The 18,927-nt window shown below is 44.5% G+C and overlaps 1 protein-coding gene across 1 annotated transcript in view; it reads right to left on the minus strand.

The window, feature by feature from the left end:
• TRAM1 (translocation associated membrane protein 1) overlaps positions 1-18,927 on the minus strand; it is a 179,955-nt gene that overhangs the window by 124,074 nt on the left and 36,954 nt on the right. Inside the window, exon 2 of the mRNA XM_069220323.1 lies at positions 3,845-3,908. Within this exon, the coding sequence (XP_069076424.1) occupies positions 3,845-3,908 (64 nt within the window). The remainder of the gene's footprint in view (positions 1-3,844; positions 3,909-18,927) is intronic.

Below are 18,927 nucleotides of genomic sequence, written 5' to 3' on the forward strand. Positions count from 1 at the left end.
GTTCAAATATTTTAGGGGATTGGTGGAAGTGGGACCAGGGGCCTTACGCGGAGGGGGTGGATTCTCCATCCACACGGAAATTAGAAGAGATTGGACTGATGATGGATACAGGGGGACTGGCTGTCCTGAGTCTTTGGAACTGAAGCTGCAGAACAGGTCCAAGAGTATTTAAATGTAGACACACCAATCAATCACAGAAACTTAGCGTACAGCATTTCCAATCCTGTAACACCATATCTGTTTATTCAGCCACTGTGAATGACGGTGGGCCCTACATTCTGAGCAATAGCCACTTAATTCACAAAGCCAGCTCTAATTTGTTAATGAAACTGATCCACTATGGAGGTCAGGCTAGCTCTAATGGCATTCTATTGCAAATCCAAGCAAGCATTACCTCTTATTCCAAGAACCCTTTGTGCATGACACTTCACATGAGCCTGCAATCCATTTCCGAATGGCATCCGTGAGTAACCAGCCATGTCTCCTCAAAGTAACTTATGAATCCAGTGTCTTTTTTATATAGCAGCCTCTATTCAGCCAATACCTGTAACACATGGAAGATGTGCAGCAGGTTTCAAAAGGTCAAGAGGATACGGAGGATGTTGAACCTGGTGAGGAGAGACTCAAACACTGGTCGCCTGGTTATCACAAAAAAGTGCTGGTTTCGAATAAAGAAAGGAAATAGAACAGTTGTACCAGCCATGAGGTTCGAGTGCTGGGCCCCTCTACAACAACTACCGCAGAAAAAAGATCTGGTTGGAAGGACTATTGATACACATACACCCTCCTTCCAACAGGAAAATCCAGACAAAACACCTAATGGAGCCTTGCAGATGTGACTGGTACTTGAGATGCAATGTGCAAATAGTTGTAGTAAATAACAGACATCAAACAGTGATGCCATATTAAAACCACACACATTCAAAACATTTGAAAAGTACCATATAGCTGGACCTTACTGTGATTACCACAGCCCTCCACTCTTCGCACTCATTGGAGTGCTAGTGGATTACCAAAACACTGATGCTTCATTTGTAATGTGGAGACAATGACCAAAAAGAACAATACACGCCACTCTTAAAAACGTTAATACACAAAAATTGAAACAACAATTCAGCGAGCAGTCCAAATGTTTAAGTCAGAACTGCGACACCCAACACTCGGACTCCTTGTCACAGTCATACCCTGCAAGACTATTGCATTGCAGTTGCAAAGGATCACACATTTCCCATGACACTTGGAATCCTCTCCCCAACTGTTCTCTCCAGATTACTTCTTTCCAGTTTAGCACCTGAGTTGCATCCTGCGGCATAGAGGAACAATGAATACTGTAACGTGCGGTTACTTCAGTATCTGTTTAAAGCCTGCAGCTTAGTACACTCCTTCCAGTCAGGAAATTCCTGCACCACTTTGTCCAGGGACTAGAGTGAGAAAACACTTTCCAAACCCTAAAGCAAATTTAAGGTACACCGAGCATCCAATTTCTTAGTAACTGCCTAAGTTTAAATCTGATACACTTTATTCTCGACTCTACCTCTCCATGCTGTGCCTTCATCAGCACGGACATACATCCAGCATTGAACACTTCATCAATAGGCACAGCTTACCCATGTGTCACCTTTCTCAGTCTACCCGTCGCCCCACTGCTGAAAGTTTCTTCCCTAAATACAGTTTCTCCCTGCTGTTCATTGGTTTCCCAAGTTATTTCCTCTCCAAATAACGCTTCTTCCCTCCAGTTAACTGTAAGATTACACCCTAAATACAGTTTCTCCATGCTCTTCATTGGTTCCCAAGTTATTTCCTCCCCAAATAACCCTTCTTCCCTCCAGTTAACTGTGAGATGACAGTAGTGATTAGTATGTTTCCACTTACTCCTTATGCCATTCAATTACAGCGTTTGTTTAACCCGGTCATCCGTTACATTTGCAGGTTTGGTCGATGCTGATGCAGCTGGAGACCACTGGAGGCAGCCAGGTACATACACTAAAATATTTATTGCCATGTAGATTAGCACCAAAGATCAATAGTCCAGTATGAGAGCCGGTGTCCCACCAAGAGCTTCATGCTCTCAGCTCAGTCACTGAGTCATTTCTGCTAGTTTAACATGAAAATCACACAATCCTGAGGAGCCACATTTTATCACAAACAGAACCATGACCTCATCAGGGCAAGGAAGGGATCAAGTGACAAACACAAGATTAAAAAAAGTAAAGCGCGTAGTGAAGTGGGACAATTGATGGGGCTAAAATAGAGGTCTTTAGAGACTTTGCCTGGGACAGATGCTTGCCACTGGCTGTTTTGATAACTTTTATTAGTTCTACCTTCTTGCCTACCGATGTTTAATGTGGCAAGAGCTGCAAGCAAAGATCAAGAATAATCTTGCCTCCTGTATCCTTAAGAGAATCTATACTTTTCTTTTCAAAGCAAGGCTTTTTTTTTATTTAAATGAAGTAACCGGTTCATGATCACTTATTATTCAACTGTAGAGTAGTCTGGGTACAGTTACAAAAGCACCATGGCTTTCACAGAAAAGGATTCCCTTGTTCCCTTCAATGACTATACAGCATATCACGTTTGCCCCAAATTACTTTTTATATTGAAACATGATTGGCTGTTTGGCTGTCTTGAATTAGGGCAGGTAAACCTAAAAAGGAAAGAAACAAGAATTTATGCTACTCAAAAATACACAATATCTAAAACTGTCGCCTCAGTGACGTGCAAGGGATCTGTGTAAAGAACAGGCTATTGGCTTCCTTCATGCCTTTGGTATTTCTCTGTTCTAACCATAACATAGTTAAACTATGGGCGAAGGAGAGCATTTGAGAGACGATTCTACTTTCTAAAATGGATCATGGGCTGCTTTGACTTGTTATGTGGAAAGCTTGGCTTTTTGATTGTGGCTGGCAGCCACTCATTTCAAACCAAAAACAGAGTAATTAGATTCAAATGCTTACAAAAGGCAAGCATGCCAGTATAATATGTTTGTTAGAGAGAACGCAACCACCTATCAGTCCAAGACCAGCCAAGGGGGAGGGGAATATCTTGGCAGTAAACATTCCTGGTAAACAGAATTTTCAGTCACCGTTTTCACTTTGCAGATGTTTTCAGACATGAGATGACGGTCTTCAAAATGATCACTGACCATCCTAATCTGTACAACCTATGCTGCTCACCCAGTAAATTCCGGAACTCCAGAAAGCTGTGATGTTTGAACATATTAGCTATTTTTACAACTATACGCAAACTTAGTTTCAGAATCAAAAGCCTGGCTGTAACAGAACACCTCGTGAATTTTTGCTTGCATGACTTTTGCCATGTAAGAGGTTGTGCAAATCAGCACACATTCAGAGTGACCACATTTGGAAACGGTGGAAATATGAATTACCACCATATCGTCTCTTTCCCTCGCCACATTAGCTCTGAATCTCAGAATGGCGCAGTAACTGCACACTTGGTAAAGACTACTGCCAGTTGGACAAGTAGCATCAAAGATTGACGTAACACGCAATGAGTACTCACGTGTACTCTGCATTCTAGTGTGGATATATTTGATTTAATCCCATTTATTTTATGTCCAGTTTTCAATAAAAAATATTTTTTTTAAAAGCGGCGTCTGCAAGCAAGGGGGTCCCAGCGTTGCTCACCGTCGACAGAAAAACCCTCTACTAGGTTACTTGCACAGGCATAGCACTCTGGTATGGCTAGCTGTAACATCATCGTCAATTCTTCCAGCTATTACATGTAATAAAATATGTTGGTATGCAAGATAAAAAATAAAGGCAACATTTTTTTTGTTGCTCGGACTAACATTTTGTGTGAAAGCAAAAACCCAGCGCATACTTGCCTGTGATAGGAAAAGTAACATTGTACTGAAGAGTAACAAAAAGGACAGCTGCTTTAGCAGAAATCTGAAACGAAAAGAGAAAACAAACAAATTAATGTGTTGCATTAAAAAAAACATACAACTCTGCAGGAAAATAACTGTCAAAACATCTGCCTCTTGTCTAATTACAAAAAAAAATGATGGTTGGAAAGCTTGAATACATCTCAGCCACTGGTAGTTAATTATTCGGGGGCAGCATCCCATCCCACCGTTATTTTGCAGACCATGCCACCTCAGTTTGGACCCAGTCATATGCAAATCAGCCTTGACCCTGCTCTTCATGTGAACAGTCCAGCCCGAACTGCCAGGCCAGGTCCTCCCTCAACCAAACACAAGCAACCCAGGCACGGTTTCCTCCTTATTAGGGCTCGCCAGCCTCACATAACTTGGCTGAGTGGGATCCCATTTCTTATTCAAATTAATTTGCGTAGTTCTTCTCTAGCTTTCCTGCTATTTAATATGACAATTATTACGGCTTCACCATTCTTCGCATAAGGTGAGAGGAAATCTCAAATGAAGTGGGAACTATGGTGTCCAATATTTCATGCACGTATGTCAAAGTTCACAAGGGGGACAAATGCACTCTTCAAAGGAAACTGTCTTTTCTAGAGCACTGTGTAGGAGTTGGTTTTAGGGAGTGTAAAAATCTACCACAGAGACTGCTGGAAATATTGACGACTTTGAATTGACTATAAAGCAACTACAAATGAGATCTGGGAAGAAATTCAATAACAGTGGAAATATTCAAATTGTACTCAGGGGCAGAAGGGGAAAAGGTGTCTATTAAGAAATAGGCTTCAGCCCTAGAGGGTGTTCAAACTCATGGTCACACGTTCAAATCCTGGTGGGTCCACTCAGCCTTTCATCCCTCCGAGGTCGATAAAATGAGTTAGATAACAATAAACATCTGTTATTCAGTGGCAAGATACCCTTCTGGGGGAATGAGCGCTCTACAAATGTACATGTTATGTGTGTTATATTGTGAATGGGCTTAATCAGAAGAATTAAAACTGTACTACGCCATTATTGAAAGAGAATCGGCAACAGATCACCAATTAATTTTTGTAGGGGATGCAACTTGTTTTTAAGTACTGATCACAAACCAACTGTTAATGTGTTATCACCTGGGAGAGGAAGGCCTTTAACTGTGCAGTTGGCATGTTTAGGGACCATGCTCCAGTCCTATCATGCTACGCATGAACCAGGAAAAACTAAATGTACATGCAGTTTTCCCTCTGGAGCTATGTGAGGGTGTTAAGGCAGAGGAAATCGAATTAAGAGGCTTCCACCATGGAAGATTATAATTTCATTTATATAGTGCTTAATACCCCTGACAAGGGGCTGAATCAAGAAAATATGAGGATTCTGTCAAGGAGGGTGTGGAAATGAATTTGGTGTCAGAGTACCTAGTTTAAAATTGGTCGGAAGAACATAAAACAGAAAGGAAACCTCAGTGCGTGTTTTAAAGTGAAAGGTGAGTAAATGTAATGTAATGTTATTTTTTTTTGAGAGGACAGAAAGTTATTTCACCCGAAAACAGTTGTTCAGTGTGGGTCATGAATGACATTTGGAAACGTCCACCACTGAAAGGAGACAATTCTACTGGTGGCCCAATATTGACAGAATAGTTGATGAATGTATGAGAATGTGGTACATGTGCAGGTAGCAACAAATCGGCTGAGACTTGTGTTAGGTCTATCACCTGTAGAGTGTCCTGCAGGGCAGTGAAAGAAGTGCAGTTTAATTCCTAAAAGGGGTCTTTGGTCTGGAAAGTGTGCCAGAATTGCTTGCATTGTGCAAGAGTTGGTAATTATCATCCTAACTCCAGTGGACGGATCTAAAGGCTCAATGGGGTGGTTACTATGAAGTGTGGTTTGTCTTTGAAGAAAGCATCTGAGGCCATTATTTTGACTTATACAGCCACAGTTTGCAGGGTAGTCCTATAGCACCTTTAGAATTGCCAAGGATAGAAACTTGGTTCCAAACTTAGTCCTTGGTGGCTCAAGGTATACAATATTGGTAGCTGTGGGGTGGATTTTTGCAAGGTCTGGAAGCGTGTTCAGAAATATATTTGTGTAAAATGAGGGAGAATATTAACAAGTAAGACTTCTTGTCATTGCTTCGAAATGGGACAGTGACAAAAACAAAGATCTCCCATGGTGGTCTAAACCGCTTAACAGTGCGTATCAAACTGTGGGTGGCAAGAGTTTTTTTGTAGGGTCGGCAAAGCCAGTAATAAATGAAGATGGCTTTACATTCTGTGTTTATATTGTCATATTTGTCTGCTTCAGATACAGATTGGATGTCAGGCCTAAGTCTTCTGGCAAATTGCTGCTCATTCTTAAACATAGGAAATTTTTCCCCCTCTGACTGCAAAGTGAGAAAATTTGTTTAAGTGAATTATGTGACTATTTTGCCTGGGCACAGGAAGTCTGAAAGGAAAGGAGTGTTCGATGTTTTGTGCAACACAGCAAAATGTAAATACCTGTAAAAGCAAATATGAATCACTTTTTTGTAATTTCAAAGTGTGCTGGGAAGCAGATTTTAATAGGATCAAAACAAATCGAGACACTTTACTTGGTGACACAAAAATTACAAATATTCACAGCAACCCAATTTGCACACAATGTGATATGTGCTGTATAGTTGTATCAGAAAAAGTACGTGCATGTACAAAGATAGTGACCGTTTCAGTGAAAAATATCTGTAAATGACAATGCAGATTTTTGTAGAGTCCCAAGTGGAAGGATATGCCGGCTCTGGAGCTGTTAGGCACTCTGGCAATTATAAGTCTGGGGTTATTTGAACTTGTGGGCAGATGGTGCACATACCAAGACCCAGAACTTTACATGGTCTGTTTCCAGACTTTAAGAGTCACTTTGAAAGTAGATAAGGTGCATCCGCACAAAGTTTGTGCTGTTGCGATATCGAACTTTCTTAGCAAGGGATAAGTGGGACCCCTTCAACAGGAGCAATCCAACGTCAACTCATGCCGTTGCTTTCTGTGAATTTTCTAATCTTGACAAAATATTGTATTTTGGGCTTTTAACTGAATCGTTATTTGTTTTTTATGCATGTTGAGGGACGCTGTAAACTGAATGTTTTACTTGCAGGTGATCTCAAAGGGTGGCCATCGAATCCAGACTGACCCACCTCAAAGATTACAACACTGCCAGAATGTAATTTTCTTCAATACAGGCAGTGCTGCCTACATGCTTTACACTGTTGAGAAATGTATATATCAACACAGTCAGTACATCTCACCTGCTTATGGAGCAGACTACTTTCATGCTGCATTTCTCATGAATCTTGTACAAGGTTGGTAGCAGAAAGTCAAGGTACCTACCTGCAACACCTTGTGGAGGTCCATGGAATGAAACTGTGACTGGCACTTGACCCTTGCAATACCCGGTGGAACTCTTGGTTTGTTCCTGCCTAGCACCACTGCAAGCATTTCAAAGTCTACAATGGGTTTCTTGCGCCCGAGACAGAACTCAGCAAATCTCTCCCGATTCCCCTAAAAATCCCAAGAGGAGTCTGAACAGCAACAAGAACTGCATTACAATTCAAATGGATACTGTGGCAGACATATGTCAAAACATTCTGATGGACCTATTTCAGAGTCAGACATCAGTCATCATGAAGGTGTATAGTTATCCTGATGACCAACATATGAAGTAACAAACAATTCAGCACTCACTATGAAGTCACTGCTGCAATTTCTTGACAGTACAGGAGGGAGCATGACTCTCACTCAAAACACAGACAATGGAACAGCTCAAAGCATTTGAGAATGCCATTGAAAAAGTGAGCAAGTACATCAGACATGCCCTACCAGGCACTGACCTCTTAAAGCAAGTTAACCTGTTCAATCCGGCACCATTTCGCATTTATATCTCAGGACAAGAATAAATATTCAGCCATCCCTATGTTGAATAAGATTTCTGATCAGGAGCTTCACCTCCACTTTGTAGCATGTAGGTCCAGAAGCTGTTCAAGCATTAATTCTGGAATTTGGGGAAGGGGGGGGGGGGGGGATGACTGACAAGGACCTAGCTGACCTCATGCCAGGTCTTTCACATGTGACAGCTCTGTACAGGGACTGTGTGACTAGTTATGCAGATGCTTAAAGGAGTAACAGGATTTATATGATTATTATATCAACTAGATGTTGTTCTCTCACTGCATTATTGTTTTTACACTACAATCAGCATCAAGGTGTTGGACTAGTTTTCGGCTGCCTATAATAATTTGATCAAAACAACCTAGAAGACATGGCTGCACAAATGTAGCACTTACAAAAATATGATCCACGTGTTTGGTGTTAAAATAATCATAAATTACAAAAAAGGTGTAGCAAAATAAAGTGCTGGCAAAATGCAGCAAAATGTCCTTTCTTGTGCTGCTAAATGTCCATTTTGGTGACACAAATTTTGTTAATCTATGATGCATCATCTGGTGGGGCACGTTAAGACAGTCAATGGTTCAGAAAAAAACCCATCAGTATTGAAAAACAAGGTGGAGTGGAATGAGCCAAACATCTAGGTCTCATTATCAGTTGCCTGCAACGCTATCCCTATGGTGATATTGCAGCATTTTTTTTCCTCCAAGAGTTGAAATGACCGGGTCAGAAGTACCAGACCCTTTTTTATGGTTTGTGAATATGCAATGTGCACCTCCTAAAAATCACTCTAGCACCATGGGGGTGGGGTGGAGGAGTTTGGGCTAAAGAGAGCAACTGGCTTTTGGGGGGGGGGGGGAGGGGGGGGGGGGGGCGCAGCAGACAATGCTCCCCCTAGGAAGGCCATGTTATCCCTAGCCCAAGACAATGTACCTGACCTGTACAGGCCCACCACCAGATACTTATGACCTGCTTTGAGGTGGTAAAATTCCGGGTAACACTTTCCAAAATCTGCGAACACTTGTCTTAATGGACCTAATAATTCCAGGAAGTTATTCTCTGTTACAAGGAGTTTACATAATCCCTGTTAGATGACAAGAAGACACCGGCTGGAACTGTTAATTCTAATGTGGATATATCACCTACTGAGTCAATGGGGAAGTCAAGAACGGGGCGTGGCTAACAGAAACAAGTAGTGTTACTTAAAAGCAGTAGGCAGCCTGTTTCAGGATCATACCGGGGTCATAATGGCACTGGGATGCAGAGTAGAAAATAAAAGCCAAGACCCATGAAAAACGAGAACACACAAGCATTACAGACATTACGGATTGAAGCTTAGACACCTCCAGAAGAGACCGCAAAGATTGAGGGAGAATAGAAGATTGGAAAAACCTATTGGAGGTTTCTTTGAGGGGGATTGCCAGAACTCTGGAGAACATGAAAACTAATGATCTAAAGACCGGGGTGGAGCTTGAATGTGGAACAGAAATCCACTGAAGTGCAATAGAAGGCTCCCAAGGAATGCAAGAATTGAAACAAGCCTTATCTAGCTAAGGAGTCAGGAGAGGTAACCCACACTCAGAACTTAATCCTATGGGCCGGGAGTGTGTGTATTCCCCAATATAGAACTAATGTTGCATTTTTTTTTTTTTTTTTTACAATTGGGATAACATGACATAGCCCTTCTTCCCTCAGGATAGGTTAATTAACAATCAGATGCCCTATGATGAGTCATTAGTGGGGTTAAACATATGGACCACATTTTTGTGTCTGTGTTGAGTAGTAGAGCTATGCCACTGTTCACAAAATGGATAGCACGGCAACGCAAACAAAATAACGAAGCTTACGTATAGGACTAACATACAACAGGCTCCACGCCCACTGACAAAGTGAGTGAGAAAATAAGAATGCAGGAAGTGATGGAAAAATACTGGTCCCAATATACACAACAGACTCATTCAGTAACATAAAAAAACACACAAAGCACCAGCTGTTTCAGGTTATGCAATGCAAGCGAAACACTGGCTACGGAAAATGGTAGACTAACTATACACACACTAGATTCTATACATGCCACTGACTGACCTTGTGTCAAGATGGAAGAATACTCCGCCAATACAGAAACTTATAAGAACTCAATGTGCGAGTCCCAAAACAACAACATGGACCACATAACCTTTAGGATTTGGCATTGTGTGAGATTCTCTCCCCCCTCCCCCCAAAATCCCTCCCCACACAGCTAAAAGGTTGACTGACGGCACACCTTTAATTGCAATCAGGAAGTTATGACACCTTCTATTGCTTACTCACACCCAAGTGCACACATTTGGAGTAATGGAATGCTGAACTGAATCACTGGTACCAAAGAACAGTGCAAGTTTCTCCCCTTCCTTTCTTAAATACTGTACAAGGTCCAAGATAGGACTTTAATGGTCTGTTGATATCCAAACAGATAAATGAGATCCACAGTGAAACAGTAAGTTTGTCATCTATTTGGCTGGCACAAGTAGGATAAGATATGCTACGGAAAGAATTAGCTCATAAGAACATGGAGACAAATGTCCAATATAATAATAAATGTTTGCAAAAAATAAAACAAATTAGATTCAACTTGCCTAGGAATTCAACCTGAATAATTAAACTAATTAAAACTGTTGCAAAAATGAGGAGAGATCTTTCTAATTCACAAATGGCATGCACTTTAGCATAGCATTACTGTTCTCCAGCATCTAAAATCACTTTCCCTAAATATGTGTTAGCCAAATTTATTGTAGAAGCAGTATGTCAAGGGCATTCTTCCATGACAAAGAAAAGTCAAATTTCCACTCCATACCAATTTAAAATGAAAAATGAGGTGGTGCCTGCCGCCAAGGCATGATACAGATCCCTTTAACTCACAGCTGAATAAGTCTGCAGATGAACATAAATATACAAGCACGAACTCCAACCAAATAAAGTCAGCTGTGAGAAGAAAACTTTGTCAAACTCGTCTGTAGCTGCTCTAAGAGGGCTCCTAAATATGGGAACTGAAAAGAAAACCTTCCATGTACTATAGTTCTCCTGTTTGCTTTCTTTTTACTCCTGGGTCTGCCATATGGACTGCTTTGTAGTTTGGGACCCTACTACATATGGCTTTCCCTAAAACTTTGGAAATGTTATGTTCTCTGCACGTCTGATTTTTTTGTAAGTCAGATCTGAAATGTGCACAAACCGCTATCTGTCAAAGGAAGCCCACAGCGCCTAGCTCCTTTCAAGAGATAAGAGATCATCCTCAAAAGTGTACTCTTTCACGTGGGGGAAGCAGATTTGCCTAAAAGGGGTAGGATCTATCATTGTAGATGGTATTAGAGGAGAGATTGTATGTGGGACAAGTTGGGAGGGGAAAGCTGGGTATGATCCTAATCCAACTTCAGATTCTGCTATTTTATACAACTGAAAAAATAAGTGATTGGGAGTTTTCTATTCCCAAAATGTACCTAGCTGGAACAAAGACTGGATCATTTTGCAACAAAACAATAGGAGACTGTGGTGAAGTTTAAGGTTCATTCACTTAGGAAAAATTGCCAATCACGGTTGGATTTCTTTTAGGACTACTGCCCCAAACTTTCTTGGAGGAAAAACTTGGAACAGAGAAGAAAGATGACAGACTGCTTGGAAGAATTCTTGTCTGCCCGATAAAGGACTGAGAAGGGCTGACTTCTGTTTCGTTTACTATCTAAGAAGCTAAAAGGCTTCTCTGAGGGCCGGGAAACCTGGCCTCTTACGGACCCTTAATGACATCCCAGTTAAGTCCAGAAGATGCAAGCCTGCTTGCTGACACTTAATACTTCTTTTGCTGTGGCTTAGGATGCATGGGAATGTCCCACAAACATAGGGAGCTATGTCCGCCTTGAAACATAAAAGGAGTAACTAGACTTGGTGGTGATCTGCCCAAAACTAACGAAAAGCCCATTATTTACTTAAATGCAAGGTCTACTGTTCAATGAACCTGCCCTAAAAGCTTGGAGACTTTTCTAGTACTGAAGGAGATGTTACAGAAACAATTTTAAGGATCTATTCATACACACAAGGGGGGCTCGACCACTAAAACTAAACCTTCCACAAGCAGATATTAAGATAAAACAACCCTCTGCCCTCTCCTCCCACTACCCCTAATCACTCACTCCTAGAAATTGGAAACACTGCCATGCATCACTCATCCTGGCACACTCGAGTCCCAAACCATAATATCATGGTATAATCAAGGAGATCTCAGGCCCCTAGAGTCTGCAGACAAATAAGGCACCTGTGACTTTGTTCAAGCATAGCAAGATCAGATTCCATAATTGTCTAAATGAATAAGTTACTTACCTTCGGTAACGCTTTTTCTGGTGGATACATTAACTACCTGTGGATTCCTCACTGTAGGAAGTTGGCTCTGTATGTGCTATTTCAAAGTAAGGAATAGCATGCACAGAGTCCAAGGGCTCCCCTTAGAGGTAAAATAGTGGTAAAAAGAGATAATACTAATGCTCTATTTTGTGGTAGTGTGGTCGAGCAGTAGGCTTATCCAAGGAGTAGTGTTAAGCATTTGTTGTACATACACATAGACAATAAATGAGGTACACACACTCAGAGACAAATCCAGCCAATAGGTTTTGTTATAGAAAAATATATTTTCTTAGTTTATTTTAAGAACCACAGGTTCAAATTTCACATGTAATAGCTTGTTTGGAAGGTATTGCAGGTAAGTACTCTAGGAACTTTGAATCATTACATTAGCATGAATACTTTTGTCATAAAACACAATAAGCTGTTTTAAAAGTGGACACAGTGCAATTTTCACAGTTCCTGGGGGAGGTAAGTTATTGTTAGTTTTCACAGGTAAGTAAGTCACTTACAGTTCTCAGTTTTTGGTCCAAGGTAGCCCACCGTTGGGGGTTCAGAGCAACCCCAAAGTTATCACACCAGCAGCTCAGGTCCGGTCAGGTGCAAAGGTCAAAGAGGTGCCCAAAACACATAGGCTATAATGGAGAGAAGGGGGTGCCCCGGTTCGAGTCTGCCAGCAGGTAAGTACCCGCGTCTTCGGAGGGCAGACCAGGGGGGTTTTGCAGGGCACCGGGGGGGACACAAAGTAGCACAGAAAGTACACCTTCAGCAGCGCGGGGGCGGCCGGGTGCAGTGTGCAAACACGCGTCGGGTTTCCTTCAGGTTTCAATGGGAGACCAAGGGGTCTCTTCAGCGATGCAGGCAGGCAAGGGGGGGGCTCCTCGGGGTAGCCACCACCTGGGCAAGGGAGAGGGCCTCCTGGGGGTCACTCCTGCACAGAAGTTCCGTTTCTTTAGGGGCTGGGGGCTGCGGGTGCAGGGCCTTTTCCAGCCGTCGGGAAATGGAGTTCAGACAGTCGCGGTCAGGGGGAGCCTGGGGATTCCCTCTGCAGCCGTCGCTGTGGGGGCTCAGGGGGGACAACTTTGGTTACTCACAGTCGTAGAGTCGCCGGAGGGTCCTCCCTGAGTTGGTTGTTCTCCACCAGTCGAGTCGGGGTCGCCGGGTGCAGTGTTGCAAGTCTCACGCTTCTTGCGGGGAATTGCAGGGGTCTTTAAATCTGCTCCTTGTAACAAAGTTGCAGTTCTTTTGGAGCAGTGCCGCTGTCCTCTGGAGTTTCTTGTCTTTTTCGAAGCAGGGCAGTCCTCAGAGGATTCAGAGGTCGCTTGTCCCTTGGAAAGCGTCGCTGGAGCAGAGTTCTTTGGAAGGCAGGAGACAGGCCGGTAAGTCTGGGGCCAAGGCAGTTGGTGTCTTCTGGTCTTCCTCTGCAGGGGTCTTTCAGCTCGGCAGTCCTCCTTCTTGTAGTTGCAGGAATCTAAATCTTTAGGTTCAGGGAAGCCCTTAAATACTAAATTTAAGGGCGTGTTTAGGTCTGGGGGGTTAGTAGCCAATGGCTACTAGCCCTGAGGGTGGGTACACCCTCTTTGTGCCTCCTCCCAAGGGGAGGGGGTCACATCCCTAATCCTATTGGGGGAATCCTCCATCTGCAAGATGGAGGATTTCTAAAAGTTAGAGTCACCTCAGCTCAGGACACCTTAGGGGCTGTCCTGACTGGCCAGTGACTCCTCCTTGTTATTCTCATTATTTTCTCCGGCCTTGCCGCCAAAAGTGGGGGCCGGGGCCGGAGGGGGCGGGCAACTCCACTAGCTGGAGTGTCCTGCGGGGCTGTGACAAAGGGGTGAGCCTTTGAGGCTCACCGCCAGGTGTTACAGCTCCTGCCTGGGGGAGGTGTTAGCATCTCCACCCAGTGCAGGCTTTGTTACTGGCCTCAGAGTGACAAAGGCACTCTCCCCATGGGGCCAGCAACATGTCTCTAGTGTGGCAGGCTGCTGGAACCAGTCAGCCTACACAGATAGTCGGTTAAGTTTCAGGGGGCACCTCTAAGGTGCCCTCTGTGGTGTATTTTACAATAAAATGTACACTGGCATCAGTGTGCATTTATTGTGCTGAGAAGTTTGATACCAAACTTCCCAGTTTTCAGTGTAGTCATTATGGTGCTGTGGGGTTCGTGTAAAACAGACTCCCAGACCATATACTCTTATGGCTACCCTGCACTTACAATGTCTAAGGTTTTGCTTAGACACTGTAGGGGCACAGTGCTCATGCACTGGTACCCTCACCTATGGTATAGTGCACCCTGCCTTAGGGCTGTAAGGCCTGCTAGAGGGGTGTCTTACCTATACTGCATAGGCAGTGAGAGGCTGGCATGGCACCCTGAGGGGAGTGCCATGTCGACTTACTCATTTTGTTCTCACTAGCACACACAAGCTGGTAAGCAGTGTGTCTGTGCTGAGTGAGGGGTCTCTTAGGGTGGCATAATACATGCTGCAGCCCTTAGAGACCTTCCCTGGCATCAGGGCCCTTGGTACCAGAGGTACCAGTTACAAGGGACTTATCTGGATGCCAGGGTGTGCCAATTGTGGAATCAAAAGTACAGGTTAGGGAAAGAACACTGGTGCTGGGGCCTGGTTAGCAGGCCTCAGCACACTTTCAATTCAAAACATAGCATCAGCAAAGGCAAAAAGTCAGGGGGTAACCATGCCAAGGAGGCATTTCCTTACACTCACCTAAAGAATTCTCCCCTCGCGCCAGCTTCAACAGAAATTTCTTCTAGCTCTGCACGTCGACGATGATGTCACAATTGCCCGACGCCGTATGACGTCATCCAGGCAATAAGAAGCCCTCGTCGACGTGCAGACGTCAGTTATCACAATTTTTTACGTGCCTTAGAGGCGAACAGGTGAACATTGACCTTGAAGAGAACATAATCACATCAAATGAAGTGAAAACGCAACATTTATTACAATAAAAAAAAAAAAAAAACTAACAGCAATAACTGTTCCATATGACACCAAATATGGCAGACAAATTCAATCATGTGTACTTGAATTATCAAAAGCAGAGAAAGAAATACAATTATGCATGCTATAACTATATACATAAAACAGATATATATATATATATATATCATACACATACATACACACAAGACAATGGTGCACACCCACGGATTTCGTGGAACGACCAGTCAGGCAACGTGGAGGCAGGTGGGACCGCGAGGAATCCACAGGTAGTTAATGTATCCACCAGAAAAAGCGTTACCGAAGGTAAGTAACTTATTCTTCTGATGGATACACCTACCTGTCGATTCCTCACCTAAAGAATAGAGCCCCAAAGCAGTACTACCTCCGGAGGTGGGTACCTGAATGGTCAAACCAAGAAATCCTGCAGCACCGAGCGAGCAAAATGGCCATCCCTCCTAACCTCAGAATCTAAACAATAATGTTTGACAAAAGTATGGAGGGATGCCCAAGTTGCCGCCTTGCAGATGTCAACCACAGGAACACCCCTAGCTAAAGCCGAAGAAGCAGTCTTAGCTCTGGTGCAATGAGCACGAAGCCCCACAGGTGGTTCTTTCTTAGCTAAGGAATAACAAAGCTTGATACAGAGAATGACCCACCTAGATAGCTTTCTCTTGTGGACTGCTCTGCCTTTCCTCTTCCCCACGTATCCAATGAAGAGCTGATCACCTTGCCTGAACTCCCTCGTCCTGTCGACAAAGAAGCTCAATGCTCTTCGTGGATCCAGTCGGTGCAGCCTCTCTTCCTCCTTGGATGGATGAGGCAGAGGGTAAAAGGAAGAGAGAGTAATAGATTGCCCCAAGTGAAAGGGTGTAACAACCTTCGGGAGGAAAACCGCCTTGGTCCTTAACACCACTTTGTCTCTAAAGAAGGAAAGGTATGGAGACTCTACACTAAGAGCCTGAAGCTCACTGACTCTTCTGGCCGATGTTATGGCTACCAGAAATACGGTCTTATAGACCAGCAAACGCAAAGCACAAGAATGCATTGGTTCAAATGGCGATCCCATTAGAAATGTTAATACCAAGTTAAGATCCCACTGTGGCATAACAAACGGTGTGGGCGGAAACCTATTAGTGAGGCCCTTAACAAACATTAAAAAAAGCGGAGATTTAAACAAGGAAGGTTAATCTGGGAGGCACAGAAAAGCCGACAGTGCTGATAAATAGCCCTTAACTGTGGCAACTGCACAACCCTTCTGTGGCAAGGAAAGAGAAAATAATATATCAGACAAGTGAGCCTTTAAGGGATCAATTTGGTTCTCTCCACACCAACGTACAAATTTAGCCCACCGACTTGCATAGATCTATTTGGTGGAGTGTCGCCTGGCCGATAAAATAACATCCACCACTTCCGGTGGGAGAGAAAAAGCACTCTGATTGCCCCGTTCAATCTCCAGGCATGAAGGTGCAGACTCTGGAGGTGTAGAATCTGCCCCTGCGACTGCGAGAGGAGGTCCACCCTGTAAGGGAGACGGAGCGGAGGGCACAGAGAGAGTTGGAGGAGGTCTGTGTACCACACGCTTCTTGGCCTTGGCAGATCTTCCTCAGAACTCGAGGAATCAGGGGTATGGGAGAAAACGTGTAAAGCAACTGACCCTTCCAGGACATCTGAAACGCGTCCCCCAAAGCTCCTTGCACCGGATACTGGAGGCTGCAAAATAACGGGCACTGCGCGTTCTCCTGAGTAGCAAACAGATCTATCCGAGGACACCCCCACATCTGGAAGATGAAAAGAACCAGATCCGGATTAAGACGCCACTCGTGGTCGACCGAGGTGCGTCGACTGAGAACATCCACATGTACATTAAGAACCCCGGCCAAATGATTTACTACCAAGCAAATCTTGTGGTCCTGAATCCAGGACCAGAGTCGAAGAGCTTCTCTGCAAAGAAGGTACGACCACACTCCTCCCTGCTTGTTTATATACCACACTGCGGTGGTGTTGTCCGTCAGGATCTGGACTGACGGACCGCGAATGGAAGGGAGAAAGGCCTTGAGAGCTAGACGTACTGCCCGCAATTCCAACAGATTGATGTGAAACCTCTGATCCACTGGAGACCAAAGGCCTTTGACCTCCAGGTCCCCCAGATGAGCTCCCCACCCTAGAGTGGAAGCATCTGTTACAACTGTGGCCACTGGCGGAGGCAGCGAGAACGGCCTTCCTTGTGACAGGTTGTCGACCGCAGCCCACCACTGAAGATCCACTGCAGTGCCTCTGGAGATCGTGATCGAATCCTCGAGATCCCCTTTGTGCTGAAACCACTGCCTACAGACGCACCACTGAAGAGCCCTCATGTGCCAGTGTGCATGAGTGACCAGCAGTATGCAAGAAGCAAACAGACCGAGCAGACGAAGGACCTTGAGGACTGGAACTACCGCTCCATTTCAAAACATTGGAATCAACGCCTGAATGTCCTGAACCCGGTGGGGCGGAGGAAAGGCTCGATTCAATGTTGTGTCCAGTACTGCCCCTATGAACAAGAGGCGTTGCGAGGGCTCCAGGTGAGATTTGGGCACATTGATCGAAAAACCCAGGTCGAACAACAACTGAGTTGTTGACTGCAGGTGACGCTGCACAAGCCCTGGAGTCTTGGCTTTGATCAACCAATCGTCCAGATAGGGAAACACCGCTATGCCTCTTCTTCTGAGCTCTGCCGCGACCACCGCCATCACCATCACCTTTGTGAAGACTTGAGGTGCTGAAGTAAGACCAAACGGGAGGACCGCAAACTGATAATGCTGCGACCCCACCACAAATCGGAGATACTTCCTGTGCGATTTGAGGATCGGAATATGGAAGTACGCATCCTGCAAATGGACAGACATCATCCAATCTCCTTCGTTCAACGCCAAAAGAACCTGTGAAAGGGTCAGCATTTTGAACTTTTCCTGCCTGAGGAACCAATTCAAAATCCTCAAGTCCAGAATTGGACTCAACTGACCATCTTTTTGGGGGATCAGGAATTATCTTGAATAACAGCCCTGACCCCTCTCCTGCTCCGGAACCAACTCCACTGCGCCTTTTGACAATAGGGTTAACACCTCCTGTTGCAGTAACAGAAGTTGGTCTTCTGAACAGAAGGATGGTCGGGGAGGGAAGTGAGGAGGGAACTCCCGAAAGGGAAGAGCGTACCCCTTCTTCACAATGTCGATGACCCAAGAGTCTGATGTTATAAACTCCCACATTGGAAGAAATTGGGCAAGTCTCCCCCCTACCGGAGACATGTGAACAGGGAGTGGTGGAGGATTAAGGCTGCTTTCCCTGCTGCACCCCTCCTGAGGAAGAGGAAGGGGCAGAGTGCTGCTGGATGGCTCCTCTTGTACGTACTCTGCCCCTGCCTCTGAAGGATCTGTAAGGCAGGGAGCCTGCAGATTGTTGTGGCGCCTGGAACCTGCCACGAAAAGAGGAGCCACGCCCAAAACCCCTAAACTTCCTATATGACCTAAAGGTAGAGGAAGTGGCTGCCTGAAGTCCCAACGACCTCGCTGTGGCTCTGCTCTCTTTGAAACGTTCAAGAGCAGAATCTGCTTTTGTCCCAAAGAGTTTTTCCCCGTCAAAAGGCAGGTCCAAAAGAGTTGCTTGTGGATCCGAGGAGAAGCCTGATGAACACAGCCAAGCCTGACGCTTCGACACTATGGATGTACCCATGGCCCTTGCCCCAGAGTCAGAGGTGTCTAACCCAGACTGAATCACCTGGGTCGCCGCCGCCTGAGCGTCCGTTAACAGATGCAACACCTCTTGTGGCAAGTTAGGAA

This window comes from Pleurodeles waltl, chromosome 2_2, assembly GCF_031143425.1.
Source record: "Pleurodeles waltl isolate 20211129_DDA chromosome 2_2, aPleWal1.hap1.20221129, whole genome shotgun sequence".
Lineage (NCBI taxonomy): Eukaryota > Metazoa > Chordata > Amphibia > Caudata > Salamandridae > Pleurodeles > Pleurodeles waltl.